The following is an 18,717-nucleotide window of genomic DNA, read 5'->3' as shown; positions in this document are numbered from 1 at the left end:
CATCAAAACATGGACATATGTGTCATGTAGAGTCTAGACCATTGATAGCTGCTTTACCAAAGAGAAATCAATAGTGAATTCCAAAACATTAAAAAGTGATATCAAGACCCAAAGTACACACTTCATGAAGGAATGGACAAATTTTGAAGATTAAAGCACAAGAAAAGACTCTCCTGGGTGAGATTAGCCCTTTGTAAAGGAAATAAAGTTTTGTTAGATGCAAGTGACCATCAGAGTGCTCTTCTTCAAGGAGTGGACAAGGTTCATGCAAGGAAAATCATCAGGTTTTCAAGTGTCTTTATGGTTTTCAAGTGTTTTGACAATATTCAATGACAAAACGTCATATGCTATTCAGTTACAGCAATTATGGATGTTTTTCAGCCATCAAAACGGAAGCATTCAGTAGTTTGATAAGACATGGAAAGTCATACCATTTCTTTGATAACAATAGTGGGGAAGGCAAGAATGTTAGAATCAAAGATGCTATATTATATCCACAATATGTAGAGGTGAAATCTATCTGGATTTGGCCATATTGATTGGTGAATGCATTCTTAAACATTTGGAGAGACTTGAGCCAATATTATACAAGTGATTTCAAGATTTGTTTGTATTTCATTTACTGGGTCAAGATTTGCAGTGTAATCATGTATGCCTACAACAATATTTGTCTAGATGTAGCTATATGCTTATGTTAAAGACATCTTTGCTTTATCAGTTGACTCCAGGGTTTAAGACTGTTAATGCAACTATGGTTTTTGTAGATAATTTTGTGAATGTCATAAAAATATACACTGTGCAAAACTGTCTTTTTACATATACGGTTGTTTCATATTATTATATGTCAAGGGATTCACAGATTAATTTTTAAATTTTATCTCATTTTGTAATAAGTAGAATTTACGTCAATACTTCCAAGTTCATAGCAATGTTCAGAAAGCAAAATCAATTATATGGATTTTTTTTTGTTTTTCAGCATATTTAATTTGCTTGAATATCCATAATCAACTTCCTTCAAAGTTTGTAGTATGTTTGTCTGATTCTTTCTGTAAAATCAAACAGTAAGTTTTATGACTCAATCTTAGTCATTATCACTGCTAAGATTTAGTGCCTGAACTTAGCACGATAGCATCAAATAAGAGTCTAAAGGGTTTTGTAGTCCTATAAGAACTTGGTTGAAACTGATTGCCGAGGGTTGAATATTTCTAGTCATGATTTGCTTCCACTTATGGGTTCTATTACGAAGTAATTGGAAAATATATGCTTGTTATTAATTGTGATCAAGGGATCAATTTATACAAGAGACTGAACAATATATCCGTAAGGAAAAATCGTAAAGAATAGAAACATTTTTATTCTAGAAACAGAAAACTAAATATTAGAAACATTCTAATATTTACAGAAGATCACGATAGATAACCATTAGATTCTAAACAGAGATTATAGTAACTATCTATTATTGTAATACCCTCCTTTAATGGTTTATCTATCTAGAGCACAAAGCTGTCAAAAAGCGTAAAAGACAGATTTTGTTTGCTCAAGGTGCTCCGCACTGTTCGCTGTGGGCAGCGAATTAGATTGTTTGGATAAGGCAGCTAAGCGCTTCTGACATTCAACCTTCATGTGCCCAAACTTGTGGCAATAGTTGCTTTGAATGTTTTTCTTCCAAGAGCCTTTTGAATCTTGGGCAGAGGATGTCTGTTGAGAAAACTGCTGATGGTATAGTTGGGATAACACTCCAACACTTTGTGGATGAGCATAATGCTCCAAAAAAGACCGCTAAAAGCCATGATTTTTAGGAGAAAATCATGGAAACTGAACATGTTTTTTAGGGTGAAAAAAATCAAAACCCAACGTGATTTTTGAGGTGAAAAATCAGTCAAAATCCAACATGATTTTTGAGTTAAAAAAAATCAAAACCTGACAATACAAAGCTTCGTTTTTATAGGAAAATTGTAAAACCCAACAGATAATTATTGAGGAAAAAATTACAAACCTAACAGACTAATCCCACACAACTTTGCGAATTACAGAATCATAAATTTTGAAGGGAAAAATTATAGAAACTCATAAAATCTTTTTTTAGGGATAAAAATGAAAACCCATCAGATTTTTTTTTTGGAGAAAAAATAAATTATGAAAACCCACTAGAATTTTTTAGGGAGACAAAACATGAGACTTTGGTAAAACAACACACGCAAACAACATGCAAATACATGCAACAAACATACAAGTACATGCAACTCTTAAAAAGTAGAGACCCAAAAAATTTGAAGGGTGACCCAGAAGAGAGTTCGAATAACCCAGAAAGAATATGTTGTTGGTTTTTGGATCGGCTGGCTCGAAAATCAAGGCACAAAAATTGAGGTACCAAAAAAATAAACAACTCAGTTGAGATCTCAAATAATCCACCAAGAATTTGTAATTTTTTAATCCGGTATAGAAAATTAGGGTTTTGAACAAAAACGGCCCTGCTGCAAAAAATCACAAAAATGGCAAAAATGTGCAGAAAAAGACGGATTTGGACAGAAATTGGTTGTAGAACCGAACCAGAAGTTGATGGATTCAGATCTCTCAAAACGGAAACCCTAGTCAGATTATAGAGAGAGTTGGAAGCAAATATGCATGTAAATAATTTCAAAAACAAAATGCAGATATTTTCAACCAAGAAATTATAGTTATTTTTGAAAATTGTTAAGAGTATTGGCTTTGATACCATATTACGAAGTAATTGGAATTTTTTTATGCTTGTTATTAATAGTGATCAAGAGACCAATTTATACAAGAGACTAAATGATGTTTTTGTAAGAAAAACTCGTAAAGAATAGAAACATTCTAATCTAGAAACAAAAAACCAAATTTTGGAAACATTCTAATATTTACAGAAGATTATCTATTATTGTAATATGTTCTACTCTAAAATGATGGTGATGTTAGCGATACAAATAAATTATTATCATGCAAAACTATACATTGAAGGTCTTATGTGGATCCCGAGGTCTAGCAAGAAAGCTCTAAATTCACATATTTTGGAATTTTAAAAATTCCAGCATCTCTTATAAGCTTGATACCAATATTCATTTTGGTGATTAAGTAAACAAAGTAAGATATTGGTGTCAAGTCTCTCGACACTTGAAACTAAGATCAATATGCAGTTTGTAAAAATTTAACTGGATACCTTACCTCTCTCCCTGGTTTATTTATGGATGGACCTATATTTCTAGATGGTTTGTAATGATTTACTTTTGCTGCAGGAACTTCTAGGAGATGCTGGACGAGCTGCAATTCAGACTCAAGGTTCAACAATCAACCCTTTTGGATCAACCTTTGTTTATGGGTATCGAAATATAGCATTTGAGGTGAGTTTGGTTGTATTAACATACATTTATGAATAATGTGGATGCATTATTAGCACCATACTATTTTTATCTTCTCAACGTGTCGAGTTCAATTTGGCTCTCCTTTTTCATATCTTGTTTTATTTTTAATTTTTGCTTCTGATTTTCAGCTACTCTGTATATTTTGCAGGTAATGAGGAATGGGCACATAGCTACTGTAACTCTATTTCAATCATGATGACTTTAAGGTGTGTGCCAGCATATCTGCTTTCTGTTCTAAATGAGTTTTCTGTGCATGGATTGTTCTTGGGCATTTGCTTTTGATTTTCTTCTTTTTGTCTATTTCAATTGATCAAGAACTGCAACAACTAATGTCTTAGATTAATGGTAAATGTGAAGTGCAGTCATTGAGGAAACATTACTTTTACAATCGATTTAACAAAATTGAAACTAAAAGAGATTGTGTTGTCGATAAATTCTTATTTTTCAAGTTCTTGCCATGCTTTTTCTCCAAATAGAGTACAATTGAATAGTATTTTGCAAGGCTTCAGTCGGTCTAGTGTTTTTATCTTTAGAGGTTTCTGATTTTTTGATGGAATGGAAACACTTTTAAGCTCAATCACCTCTATGGTTCAACTGCATTTTAATGTTGTATGACTTTGGGGGTTCAAAATGTATTCATTCCTAAGTTGTTGTGGCTGTTATGTAACCAATAGGAGATAATAAATCATTCCTAACAAAAGCCAATAAGAATGTAAACTCACTACATGTCTAGTGATGGTTTGCTACTACCATTCCTCCGACTTTAAAAGGTATTGCAGTTGTTTTAAGTTTAATAACGGCCATGAATGTGCTCCGAAAAAATGTATATAAAGATACAGCATTACTTGCTCAAAGACTCTTCCCAGTAGGAGGTAGGTACTAGGAAGAATAAATTTTTCCTTTATTATTTTGGAAACAATCCCCACTCTTCAATCTTAAAGGTATATTTTGAGAGTATAAGCCTGCTGGAGACTGATTTCTCCTTTTAGGACAGAATTACTGGTTTTTATTATTTAACTATATAAGGTTATCATAGCAACTAGCTCTGTCATTACAAGTGGGTCTCTTTATATGAACCCCTACCTCCTCATGCTTAGTTTTCTCTATGCTTGTTTCTCCCTTACCGCAAGCTATAGAAGACTGATTTGGCTTAAATTTTAAGGTTATCATATCCAGTTCCATCATGAACTGATACTCATTAATCAGTTTCATGTATTCAATTGGTTTATTAAGAACCTAAAAATATGGCTAAACAAGGATGGATTCAAAGAGAATTCACTGCAGCTACATAAACTGGCATTTTGTTATCATTGTATGAATAAAGATAACGCCTGATGCTACTCATATTTCTTCTTAAATTTTCCCTTCTCATTGGTTTCCGGCATATACTAGTAATGGGGTCAAAATAAAGTTGTAGAAGGCAATCTAAGAGATCATCTGCTAAATCTTAGCAACCTTTATAACCACAACTATTGGGAGGTCCAAAGTACACCGTCCCCAGGGATTCACGTACACATGATTGTCCTTTTCAGAATCTGGCATTTGATAATGAAGACAGAGGAGACTTTAACCCTAAATCGGCTTACTGATACTTAAAGGAAACCAACTCTAGCTATTGTTTGATGGCCAATTCAGAGGCATAAACGAGTAGGGAGGATGGGCAGCCAAAATTGAAGGGGTTTAACCTGGCCTTACATATGGCAATACTCAGACCAGAACTTCAATGACTATTGTAGTACACACAAATTAGAAAAAGGGGCGTTTGAAGGTTCTCTGAGGTTGAAATTGCAAACCCATGCCACCTAGCATTCATTAAAATTGATGATATCCATGTTTTTAACCCTTGAACAATATTGTAAACCAAAAATTTGACCAGAAGAAGAAATGGAACCCTGCTTAATGTCATCTTGGGTTTTCCAGTGCTTGAAACTCCAACTTCACCTCCTTGTTCTCATGCTCTCTGACCTAGCTTCCTGTTTTATGCCATCTTCATACTTGCCCTTATTCTTCTCTCCAATTTCACTGCTTTTCCTTTCCAAAAATAAATCTGATTTTGCTGATTTAAAGAGGATGCGGAAAGAAGGCCAATTTGAGTCAAATTCTGTAAAATGTGTTGTTTATTTTGCAGATTGCAAGATGATTAAAATTTGTGTCCAAGAGAGGAAGATTAATCTTCCTTTATATCTTTTGTGGTGTCCCTTCACATAATATACTAATTATTATATAAATATAACTATATTATGATTTATCAATATAAATTTGATTATATATTACCAAGAATTCTATTCACAAAATTTATGTTATCTATGCCGGCTTGAAGGAATCCAACCATAGCTACAATAACAGTACTTCCTCTTAGCTATGAAGGAATCCTTCTTGATAACTCTTGGTTTGTCTTTTGATGCTATCGTCATTTACAAGTTACATCACCTTATTGTGATGATGACTACAATGGCTACATCCATATGTGGAAATATATGACCTCTTTTAATACCAACCATAATGACTTATCCATGTGATATCTCCCCTTATGGCTTTCCATAAATATTGGCTTACGTGACATCCACCATTATGGCTTTCCATAAATATCACCTCACGTGATATCCATCATTATGGCTTATAGACATCTTCACCTATAATATCTACCAATATGACTTATCCGTAGATATCACCTCACATGATATTCACCATTGTGGCTATCCATAAATATTACTTAACGAGATGTTAACTATCATTGTGAGATCGTCACCTCAAAATGATGGTAAGATGCACACGTATTTATCATTGTGAGATCGTCAACTTACAATGTTATTTGCCATGGCTCATCTAGAGAGTGAACACACAAGTACAAGAAAGTGTAAAGTTCTGCAAATTCTGAATTATCAGATCTGAGATAATCCCTTTGAATCTTGCTGTTTTGATCTTCCTTCTTTGTTCTCTTGAAATGAGATAACAATATTAATTGTCCTTCTGAAATATATATGTATCACCGCAAGAATTTGTGGCAGAGTTGCTTAAAGGAGAAGACTTGGTGTTCTATTGTGTGTCCTTTAACTACAACTACACTCTCCTCATATACCATAACCAAAGGGCATGTCCCTTAAAGGGACATGACCCTACCTAGGTTGGCTTACAATGCCTTCTCATAATCGACGCCTAGAAGGAGAATCAGTTTAACAATTAAACATAACTAATTTAAGTTGATGTTAATATGTTAATGCTAACACAAGGTCATCACCAAAGATCGCCGATCATGCCTAACCAAGGGGCAATGTATTAATAGCCTTCAAATCAGTATTATCTGAAAGATGAGGAATGTGCGATCTGCATAGTCAGACCAGTGTGAGGATTGAAGTTATAGTTTTAACACTCCCTCTTAACTTGATAATCATACAGAGAGATAACATATCTAGCATCATCAATTACGATGAATAAGCATAGAATGAGACTCTATATCTATCTAAATCTTCTTCTTAGCATGTGGTATTATTGAACACATGATCCTATGTCATATTACTATATCTGTGAATTGACATATCACTTATACTAGTGATAACAATATTGCAATGAATACAATATACAAGATAACATCTAGAGAATAATTAAATTCTTCATTTATCCAAGTTGTGACTCATAGGTACTAGCATTCCTATATCACTACATGATCGTGAGTTAAGATCTACCAGAACATAGGATAAACTCTTGAGAATAATAAAATTCTTCCTTTATCCAAATTGTGACTTATAGGCATAATAATGTCTACATCACAATGTGATCTTGAACTCATCTAGATTTGACAGTAAATCTCTATTGTTTAGCACATTATCTAAGAGATCATCATCTCTCATAATGTCTTTCATACTAGTGTTCATTATCTCAGAGATTGTCACCTCTAAAATAATGAATACAAATGGTGGAGCCAATAATAGTCAATAGCCTGACAATAAAATTATTTTATTAATAATTTAAAGAATACAAATGAATTACAATTCAACCATACCAAGTGTTTTCTTGAAGTGATCTATCTTCACTTGAGAGAGAGTTTTGGTGAGAATATTTGCTCTCTAATTTGCAGTGCAAGTGTATTCGAATTTTACAATATTCCTGTCTACCGTATCTCTTACATAATGGTAAGGAATTTCGATATGTTTAGACCTCTCATGAAAAACTGGATTCACAGAAAGCTTCATTTAACTTTGATTATCACAATGAATAATCGTAGGATTCATGGGTTGATCAAATAATCCCACAAGTAACTTTCTAAGCCAAACTGCTTCCCGAGAGGCCATTGTGGCTGCAATGTATTCAACTTCTGTAGAACTTTTTGCTATTGAAGGCTGCTTTCTACATATCCATGATATCATCGCTGAGCCTAAACTGAAACAACATCCTGAAGTGTTTTTCCTATCAGTAACACTTTCAGCCCAATCTGAGTCTGTGTATCCATGTAGATCCAATTCAACCTTCTCATGCTTGAGCCAAAGGTGAAGAGTGACTTGTAAGTATCTCATGATGTGTTTGACTGCAACTAGGTGAATCTCCTTTGGCTCACACATAAATTGACTTAATGCATTATCAACATAGCAAATGTCAGGTCCTGTTTTTACTTAGTATATAGTATTTACCAAGTACATAAGGGACCCAATCATCTGTCTATAAAGAGTAGAATCTACGGAAGGTGATTCTGCTACTGCATCCTTAAGTTTATGTAAATTAGTCTCCATGGGAGAAGACATAGGTCTGCAGTTCCACATTCCAAATCTCTTCAAGATGTCTATTGTATACTTTCCTTGATTGAGTATGATACTATCAAAATTTTGACATACTTCCAGTCCTAGGAAGTAATGGAGTCCTAAATCTTTCATCTCAAATTCTTTGATTAGATCTTTCTTGCATTGATCTATGAGATGATCATCACGTGTTATTAGTAAATCATCAACATACAGTATCAATATTACCATATCATCTTTATCCCTTTTATAATATAGATTTGGATCAGCTTCATTCTTGGAGAATCCTATACGGGTGAGATACTTATTAGTTCTTTCATACCATGCCCTTGGAGCCTGTTTAAGCCCAAAGAGAGCTTTCTTGAGCCTGCAAACAAAATTTTTAGGGCTATGAGATTCAAATCCTTCAGGTTGCTCCAAATATACCTCTTCTGTAATATTTCCATTTAGAAACGCTGTTTTTACATCCATCTGATGTACTTTCCATCCCTTTGATGCTGCAATAGCTAGGATTGTTCTTACGGAGGTGTATCTGGCAACAGGAGCAAAGGTTTCTTCATAATCAATTCCTTCTTTTTGAGAGAATCCCTTGGCTACGAACCTGACTTTATATTTTTCAATGTTACCATTAGCAACATGCTTGATTTTAAATATCCACTTGTAAGAAACAATAGATTTTCCTTCAGGTCTTGGAACAATTTCCCAAACATCATTCTTCATAATAGATTGGTATTCTTTTGTCATGGCATCCTTTCAAGCTGTATGTTTAATAGCATTTGAAACATTGGTTGGTTCTGATTTAGATAAATCATTCATGTTTGCTACATAACTAGAAAATCTTTTGGGTCTTTTGTTTTCTCTGAATGTTCCAGATGGTGCAACGAAGTCTTGTGCTTCTTCTATTGTCTTAATGGCCCAAAGTGGTCTTTTTTTACAATTTTTGGTTTCTTCAAGATTAAGGTTTTGAATTTCATCTTCAATTTCTTCAATGGTCTCCCTCTAAGACTCAGATTTAGTATTTCCTTCAAAACTAGGTAAGGGAAAGGGTTCTTCAGAACTTAGAGCTCTTTTGAATGCTAAATCTTTTTCAAAAATTACATCCTTACTAAGTTCAATATTTTTCTGATCATGTTTGAAAATCCTATATGCTTTAGATGTTTCACTATATCCAACAAAAATACCTTTAAAATCCTAAGATGACTTATATTAGGTTTAACCTTAGTAAAGACTTCTTCTGGAATTTTATCTCTAAGGCAGGAGTGAGGACATTTGTTCTGAATATAGACAACAGTACAAGAGGCTTCTGCCCAAAGATAATATTCTATATTTTTTTCAAATATCATAGCTCTTGCAGTTTTTGTAATTGTCCTATTCTTCCTTTCTGCTACCCCGTTTTGTTGTGGGTAATAAGGAACGATATACTCCCTCTTAATTCTTGTTTCTTTACAAAACTCTTTCAACAAATCCGAGGTATATTCCCCTCTATTATTAGTCCTAAGAGTTTTAATTTTATTTCTTGATAAGTTTTCAGTTAAGGTTTTAAATTCTTTAAATCTCTTAAGGATTTCTTCTGATTCTTTACATTTTAAGAAGTAAATCCAAGTCATCTATAAAAAGTATATAGTACCAGAATCCTCCAAGAGAAGGAACAGACATAGGTCCACATAAATTTGAGTGGATTAATTCCAAAACATTGTTAGTTTTTCTAGTGCTATCATGAAATGGACTTTTGGTGTTCTTACCCAAAGCACATCCTTTGCATATGCTGGAATGATCTTTATTTAACTCGGGTAAACCAATAACCATCTTCTCCATAGTAGATAAGGTTTCGAAATTTAGATGTCCTAATCTTTAGTGCTATATTTCGTTTATATCAACAACTTTATGAATTAAGGCTTGAATGGGTCGACTAGGTTCTAAAATTAATTCATACAAGTACCCCTTTCTTTGACCAATCAATTTTTCTTTCTTAAATGAGGAGTTCTTAGCTCAGGTCATTACTTTACCATCCATGAATGCAACATTATGTCTATCATCTTTAAGTGTTGTAACCGATATTAGATTCCTTTTTTATTCTTGGTACATAGAGTACTCCTTTGAGAAGAAGAGAACTACTTGACTTTAGTTTCAAGGTGCAATTTCCAATTCCTTTGATGGAATGTGCTGAATTACCACTGATGGTAACATCATTTTCTTCAAGAATCATCATGATTATGAATTTCCAAGCATCAAAGTGTTCTTTCCCATCAAACCTGTCCTTGGGTCTGATTTTGTATGCCATTGAGAGAACTACCTGACTTTAGTTTCGAGGTGCAATTTCCAATTCCTTTGATGGAATGTGCTGAATTACCACTGATGGTAACATCATTTTCTTCAAGAATCATCACGATTATGAATTTCCAAGCATCAAAGTGTTCTTTCCCATCAAACCTGTCCTCGGGTCTGATTGTGTGTGCCATTGAAGATGTAAGAATGATGCTAGATATATATCAAGTCTGATTATTTAATTTGCAGAGCCTAGGTTTGACTACCAGAGCTCTAATACCATGTAAAGTTATGCAAATTCTGAATTATCAGATTTGAGATAATCCCTTTGAATCTTGTTGTTCTGATCTTCCTTCTTTGTTCTCTTGAAATGAGATGACAATATTAATTGTCCTTCTGAAATAAATATTTATCTCCACAAGTATTTGTGGCAGAGTTGCTTAAAGGAGCAGACTTGGTGTTCTGTTGTATGTCCTTTAACTACAACTACACCCTCCTCATATACCATAACCAAAGGGCATGTCCCTTAAAGGGACATGACCCTACCTAGGTCGGCCCACAATTCCTTCTCATAATTGGCGCCTAGAAGGAGAATCAGTTTAACAATTAAACATAACTAATTTAAGTTGATGTTAATGCTAACATAAGGTCATCACCAAAGATTGCCGATCATGCCTAACCAAGTGGCAATGTATTAATAGCCTTCAAAACAATATTATCTGAAAGATGAGGATTGTGTGATCTGCACAATCAGACCAGTATGAGGATCAAAGTTATAGTTTTAACAGAAAGTAATCATGAATTCTCTCACGTGGTGTTATCATGGTGTCACACACATGACATCCACCATGAATTGTATCAAAGGGTGGGTCCGTCATGGCTACTCCCTTGAATGAAAATATAAATGAGCACAAGTTTGCATAATGGATTCACTCAACGTGATGTCATACGATGTTCACCGTAGCTACTCCCAGAGGTTGAGTAAACACAAGTGCTAAGTCATGGATTATCTCTCTTGATATCCACCAGAGTTACTCCCAGAGGGTGGAACAAGGGCTTTCATCTCAAACTTCTCCCTCACAAAGAAGATTGCATTAACACGACATTGCACCTCGAACTTCTCACTCACAGATAAGAAGTCATTAGCAAGGGATTACACCTCGAATTTCTCCCTCACGAAGAAGAACTCATTACTAAGTTTTCATGATGATTAACTTTCTGACCTACTCATCCAAGGTCACTTTTGAAGAAATGTACTCCCTTTGAAGAAGATGCTCTAGCTGCTCCCTCTGTCACGGAAGCACACCCTACTCACATGGTCCCAATCATGGAAGATATCTTGCCCCAGTAGACTCTATCATCTGACACATACGATTGAAAAATGCTAGAACAAGACCACCATGGACCTATAAGAATGAGCCCTAGACCACACAGGAATATGACCATCCTGAGATTAGAAAAAAATCCCCTCGTAGTCCATTCCCACTCATTGAAAAAGCCCTTATCTCAACTTTGCTTTGTAATCCTAGATGCTGCCATCATCTGCACAAATGCTACAACATTCCTAATGCATTGTTCTTCGTTTCCTCATTATTTTGACAAAGCTCATCCTGCTTTTTCCTGTAGCCTTGTCTCCCCCTTGAAATGTTGCACCTAAAATCACACAGCTCTCAAGTTTTCTTCTGAATTCAGCCTCGCACTACAATCTTGATTTCAAGTTTCTCATCAAGTTTCTCATCAGGGTGCTCAATTCCAAGGTTATGGATCTTGATGACTCTTTTTGGCCCTAAAAGCACACAAAACATAAATGACTCTAATGACAGGATTGACTTATACTGCTCAGAATTGATGCTGGTGCCTTCCATGAATGTCTTACTACCATCTGCAGTTAGTCTTCTTCAGGAGCTCACACTAAAAAGTATCTGCACGAGAAAGGGTCTATCTTGACTTTGTTTGGAAGTTCACACTTCCTATGTTCAGTTTGCCTCCTTCAGGAGTTCACACTAAAAAGTATCTATGCTAGAAACGGTCTATCTTGACTTTGTTTGGAAGTTCACACTTCTGATATTCAGTTTTATACTTAACATTTGAGATCTGCAAATAAACTTGTACAATCTGAAAATGAGCAACCTTCTGAAAACTAGTTAGCAATCTGCAAAAGCACTATTCCAATTTTCCATTACAGGTTTCATTTCATGCTCTTTGCACTTCCATTACAGACATCACTGCTTTTGTATATCGTAGATCTCACTTTATTATTCCAACACCTCTCTGCCAAAGTCTCCTCTCTAAACACCCACATTGAACTTGCAATATATTTTAATTACACTTCACACCAGTGATGTCCTCATACTTACACTATAATCTTTTTATGGAACACCATGAATAAATAGAATTGCCTCCTTTCTTCATATTGGTTACAACTGTCCGTTTTTTATTATAACCTCAATATTATCTAACATGTGATAATATTTTCTAGAACCAATGGCATTGGAAGATATTTAGCATGCTGGTACACCAAAATAACATACTTAAGGTTATAATTAAAGCCAATGATAGAGATCAACACACACAATCATAAAATTGTTACTGCTCAGATTGAATCGACAGCTCCAATAACGTCATTTTTTTTAATTTAAAAAAACTGAAAAAAATTGGTTTTTGCGTCCTGTTTATAAAAATCTGCCTTGCTTCATATGTACCTTCCCAATAACAGGAACTGATTGTCTTTGCCATCTTCAGGAGTCGAAAGTTAGTCCCATACCAATACATTAATCATGCTGCGCATAAATATTAAACATGGACTCATATGCTCCACCAAATTGTCTTGTGATCTAACAATCTCCAACTATAACCAAGCCAATAGCGATTGGTCATATATTCACTTGCATCATATGCCCCCTTATTCCAATGGGATTTCTGATAAATATGTATTAGTCTGGAGTGTATTCATACAAAAAAATCTTCAATCTGACTTAGGCAAGTGTTGTTTGGTATGTGGAAAGGCAAACCAAGTGCACCAGATGGTAATGAGTCATCATCTCTATCACCGTTCACAAGCTTCTACCAAGTGCACCAGATGGTAATGATTCATCGTCTCTGTTACTATTCACAAGCTTATACCTAGTGCACCAGATGGTAACGAGTCATCATCTTTGCACCATTCACAAGCTTAGACTATTACAATAATAGATAAGTCGTTTATTATTAGTTAATGGTTATCTGTTGTAAATATCTAGTTTTTTTAGCTTTATCTGTTAGAATAGAATATTTTTATTCTTTTTGATAGTTTCCTAAGGAAACATCGCTTTATTCTTTTGTATAAATTGACCTCTTGGTCTCTATTACTAACAAGCAAGTATTTTTTAATCAATTACTTCGTAATATGGTATTAGAGCTAATACTTTAAATTTTTTGGAAAAAATTATAATTTCTTCTGGAAATTATTTGTTTAATTTTTTTCAAAAAAAATTTCAATCGAATTTCTCAAAAACCCGCCTAGGGTTTTCTGCTTGGAGAAATTCGAATCTGACTAAAATTCAAGCTAGGGTTTTCCGTTTTTGTGAAGAATTCGGGTGTTCACTTTTTTTTAGGGGTTTCTTAGAAGAAACATTTGCTGAAAATCGTAGATTTGGAGGTTGTTTTTTTGCAACTCGGATCCTCATCACATCTGGAAATCGCAAGCTAGTGTTTCAGTTTTGGCATCCATTTTTTCTACAGTCACGGAACAACATTTTTAAGGGTGAAATCATAGTTTTTTTTTGCTAAAATCTCCTTGCCTATGCTGTCTCAGACAAAAATGCCCCTATTTTGATCAAAATCATCATTTTCAGACCTGCAAACACCATTTTTATGTTGCTTTGACCTTCATATCCGCCAACTGGTTTTTTGGCTTGAAACCCTAATTTTTGGGGTTGGATTTTTTTATTTACTTTGCAGATTCTTGGTGGGTTTTTCGAGAGCTCAACTGGGTTGTCATCCATTTTTTTGTTGTCATCCGTTTTTTTTGAGTGCCTCATTTTTCGTGCCTCCATTTTCGAGCCAGCAGATTTATAAAACGACAGTAGATTCCTTTTGGGTTTTTCGAGCTCTCTTCTAGGTCAGTCTTTTTTTTTGGGTCTTTTGTATTTTTGCCTCAAAGAACATGCCTTCATAGATTTTCATAGTTTTTCATTGGAAAACATATCATGGCATCTCTAACGAATATTTTGCTCGAGCATAATTCCAAATTCAATGGTCGCAATTATGGAACTTGGAAGCAGTGCATCATCGCAATCTTTGAATATCGGAACACAGATCAACTTGTTTTGGTGTTACAAAGCGTCCAACTTCTTCGGGTCTTGATCAAGATACATGAGATTTGAATAATCGAGAGGCAGTGATGCTTCTCAAGTTATCCGTGGCTGATGATCAACTTTCTCAGATTCCATCCGACAAGACAGGTGCCGAAATCTGGACACATGTGAAAGGTCTTCATGAGACTTCCGACAAGAGCAGAGCCTTCTTTCTAAAGAACACTCTGTTTTCTATTGTCATGGATGAGCGAACCACGCTCCAGGGACACCTGAATTGGATTCAGGAAATCCGTGATCAGCTACTTGCCATCGGTCGCAAGATGGAGGAAGAGGATATTGTGGTAATCACTCTTCGAATTTTACCAAAATCCTATGAGCATTTTATCAAGACTCTCAACATCACATCTATTGGTGTTGATCTGAAGTTAACTGATCTTTGTACCCTGTTGCTTCAGCAAGATCGGTGGAAACAATAGTTCGGTAGCAGCTCGAGTTCTACCTCCACTGAGCAAGCCTTTGCTGCTAAATCCTTTCAGAAGGATAAGGGCAAGTTTCAGCAACCATCTAAGCAGAAGTCTTCTGCTCTAGCATCCGATTGTACCAGAAAGAAGAACATTCAATGCAACTATTTCCACAAGTTTGGTCACATGAAGATTGAATGTCGAAAATGCTTAGCTGCCCAGTCTAAGCAATCAGGTTCGCAACCTAAAGCGAATAGTGCAGATCACACTGAGCAGGCGGAATCTGCCTTTTACGCCTTTATGGCTAAAAGACCTGCAGATCATGTGAAGTCATCTGCCTGGTACATTGATTCAGGTGCCTCTTAACATTTCACTCACCGCAGAGACCGGTTTACTGACTACCAGCCTTATTCAAATTTTGTTATTTTTGGTGGCGGAGAAGAATACACAGTTGTCGGTAAAGGCAACATTCAAATTCAGTCTATGGGGAGGAATCTCATATTCCTTGATGTGTACTATGTTCCAGGGATGGAACTCAATCTACTCTCAGTCAGTCAGTTGCTGCGACATTCTCCACACTTGGCAGTTACCTTCAGTTCACATCAGTGCACCATCACTGATCGGGCAACTGAGTCTACTGTTGCAGTAGGTCTTGAGGATCATGGTCTTTTCAGACTTACTGATTCTAGTGATTCTCAGGACTTAGGTATGGCTGCTCAGCGATCTTTTGTCAGCACACTTTGGCATCAGTGATATGGGTACTTAAATGTGCATTATCTCTCACAGCTTGCTCGGGATGAGCTTATTCTTGGTTTGCCAGAGATTCAGACTCAACACCTTGGAGTTTGTGACGCATGTCAAGCTGGGAAGCAACATCGTACACCTTTCCCCAGTGGCGATTCTTGGCAAGCTTCTCAAGTACTTCAGCTTGTTCATGCCGATATCTGCGGCCCTATGGCCACTCCTGTTCTTCAATCCAGGTATTTTCTGTTGTTTGTAGATGATTTCAGTAGAAAAATGTGGGTGTATTTCCTTAAAAAGAAATCTGATGCATTTACTTTATTTTAGAAGTTTAAATCTTTAGTTGAAAAAGAGTGAGAAATCTATTATTACTCTTAGATTAGACAATGGGGGGGAATTTTGTTCCAATGTTTTCTCCAGCTTCTTGGATACACATGGCATCCAATGCCAGTTGACCACACCCCACACGCCACAACAGAACAGTGTAGTTGAACGTTGAAACAGGATATCATCGAGATGGCTCGTTCCATGCTCGAACACAAACATGCTCCGAAGCAATTCTAGGCAGAAGCAGTTAACACGGCAATTTATCTATTGAACTGGTCACCCACGGTGGCGGTCAAAGGTAAAACTCCGGAAGAGGCCTAGTCAGATCGTAAGCCTAGAATCAGTCACCTGAAGGTTTTTGGCTCTCTTGCTTTTGTTTGGATCCTTGATGCTTCACACGCCAAGTTGGATGCCAAGAGTGAGAAACTGATGCTTGCTGGATATAGCAATCTTCACAAAGCCTACCCCCTGATTGATGTTGAGACATCCCATCTCATAGACAGCCGTGATGTAGTCTTTGATGAGCAGCGAGGACCATTCATGCCTGTGTCTCTCGTTCCTGATCCAGCAAACCAGCCTATGCAGGCTTATGATTTGGGAGTTCGGCTTCCATTGGGTTCACCTGATGGAAGGGCTCCAGTAGCTCCTGCAACTCTAGTTATTCCGGCGATACCTGTATAGACACCTTCGGCTTCTCTTGCAGGATCACCTCGCTTTGTAGATGCTTCACCTGAGTTTGATCTAGCTTCTTCTAATGAGGATCCTGCTGATCAAACATCTCCTAGTACTACTGTTGGTCATTCCCCTATGCAGCCTAAGTGGTGGGCTAAGACACTTGCTGATCTTCGTGATAATGAGCTCATTGATGGGAGAATTGCTCAGAAAAAGAGCAAAACTATAGATTTTGTTAATTTTGCTCTTATGGCCAACATTCACAGTGTGTTTGAACCTCAAACATATTTTGAGGCTAAAGGAATTCTAGAGTGGGAACAGGCCATGACATTTGAACACCAGAGCCTGTTGAAGAACAACACTCGGGTCCTTTCTGATCTTCCACCAAGGAAGAAACCCATTGGCTGCAAATGGGTCTACAAAATCAAATACAAATCGGATGGTACTTTGGATAAGTACAAAACTTGTTTAGTGGCGAAGGGCTTTTCTCAACGTCAGGGCATTGATTATGAGGAGACCTTTGCTCCTACTACAAAGATGAGCACCATTTGATTAGTCCTAGCCATGGTAGTACAGTTTGGCTGGAAGGTCCATCAGATGGACCTAAAGAGTGCTTTCTTGAATGGTGATCAACATGAAGAGGTCTACATGATGCAGCCTCTTGGTTTCAAGGTTGCTGGTAAAGACCATTAGGTTCTCAGATTGGTAAAAGCTCTCTATGGTTTGAAGCAGGCCCCTCGGGAATAGACATCAAGATTGATAAGTACCTCAGTGATCAAGGCTTTAAGAGGAGTTCTTTAGACTCAAATCTGTACATCCAGACTACTGACAGTGACATCATTCTTCTGGTTATCTATGTGGATGATTTGATCATCACTGGTAGTTCGGCATCTTTGATTCAGGGAATCAAACAGAACTTATGCCAGTTTTTTGATATGATTGACCTTGGACTCATGCATTATTGCTTAGGTGTTGAAGTTTGGCAACAATCTTCTAGTATATTCATCTCTCAGTCCAAATATGTCAGGGCCCTGTTAGACAAATTCCAAATGCAGGATTGCAAACCTGCATCTACACCTATGGAGAAAGGTCTCAAGTTATCAGCAAAGTCTGGTTCTCCTTCTGTTGATGATACTACATACAGGCAACTAGTAGGCAACCTCATCTACCTCTCTGCTACTAGGCCTGATATCAGCTTCGCAATTAGCTATATTTCATGCTTTATGATAGCTCCTAAGGCTGATCATTGGATGGCAGCAAAGCGTGTGCTTCGTTATGTGAAGGGCACTTCAGATTATGGACTTCTGTACTCTCGAAGTTCTAATCCTAAACTCAATGGGTTTACAAATTCAGATTGGGTAGGCTCTGTTGATGATAAAAAGTCAACATCTAGATATGTGTTCAGTTTGAGATCCGGTGCCGTTATATGGACCAGCAAGAAGCAGCAGGCAATTTCTCTCTCTTATATAGAGGCTGAATACAAAGTGACTGTTAAGGCAGGATGTGAAGTTGTTTGGGTTCGTCGAATGCTTAGGGATATGCAGATGTCACCAACAGGACCAACTACTCTGTTTGTTGATAACGAAGGCATTATCAAATTAGCAAGGAATCCAGTCTTCCATGAACTAACCAAGCATGTGGATGTTCATTTTCATTACATACGACAGTTGGTTGAAGATGGGACTATAGATCTGCAATGTGTTCCTACCATAGATCAGACTACAGACATTCTCACCAAGCCTCTTGGTCCTAATAAGTTTGTCAAATTCAGAGGACAGCTTGGTGTTTTAGATAGATTAATCATTAAGGGAGGGTATTACAATGATAGATAAGTCGTTTATTATTA

At 36.3% G+C, this 18,717-nt stretch overlaps 1 protein-coding gene across 1 annotated transcript in view; it reads left to right on the top strand.

The window, feature by feature from the left end:
- Positions 1-18,717, top strand: part of LOC149567575 (PHAF1 protein At3g51130) — a 93,866-nt gene that overhangs the window by 58,255 nt on the left and 16,894 nt on the right. The window contains exons 13-14 of the mRNA XM_089820813.1: positions 3,255-3,359; positions 3,529-3,586. Of these exons, the coding sequence (XP_089676939.1) occupies positions 3,255-3,359; positions 3,529-3,576 (153 nt within the window). The 3' untranslated portion in view covers positions 3,577-3,586. The remainder of the gene's footprint in view (positions 1-3,254; positions 3,360-3,528; positions 3,587-18,717) is intronic.

This window comes from Cupressus sempervirens, chromosome 3 (genome assembly GCF_028749045.1).
Source record: "Cupressus sempervirens isolate cs-2001-9-10 chromosome 3, ASM2874904v1, whole genome shotgun sequence".
NCBI classification, from domain to species: Eukaryota; Viridiplantae; Streptophyta; class Pinopsida; order Cupressales; family Cupressaceae; genus Cupressus; species Cupressus sempervirens.
The sequence above is the reverse complement of the archived record's forward strand: the minus strand, read 5'-3'. Positions and strand labels throughout refer to the sequence as shown.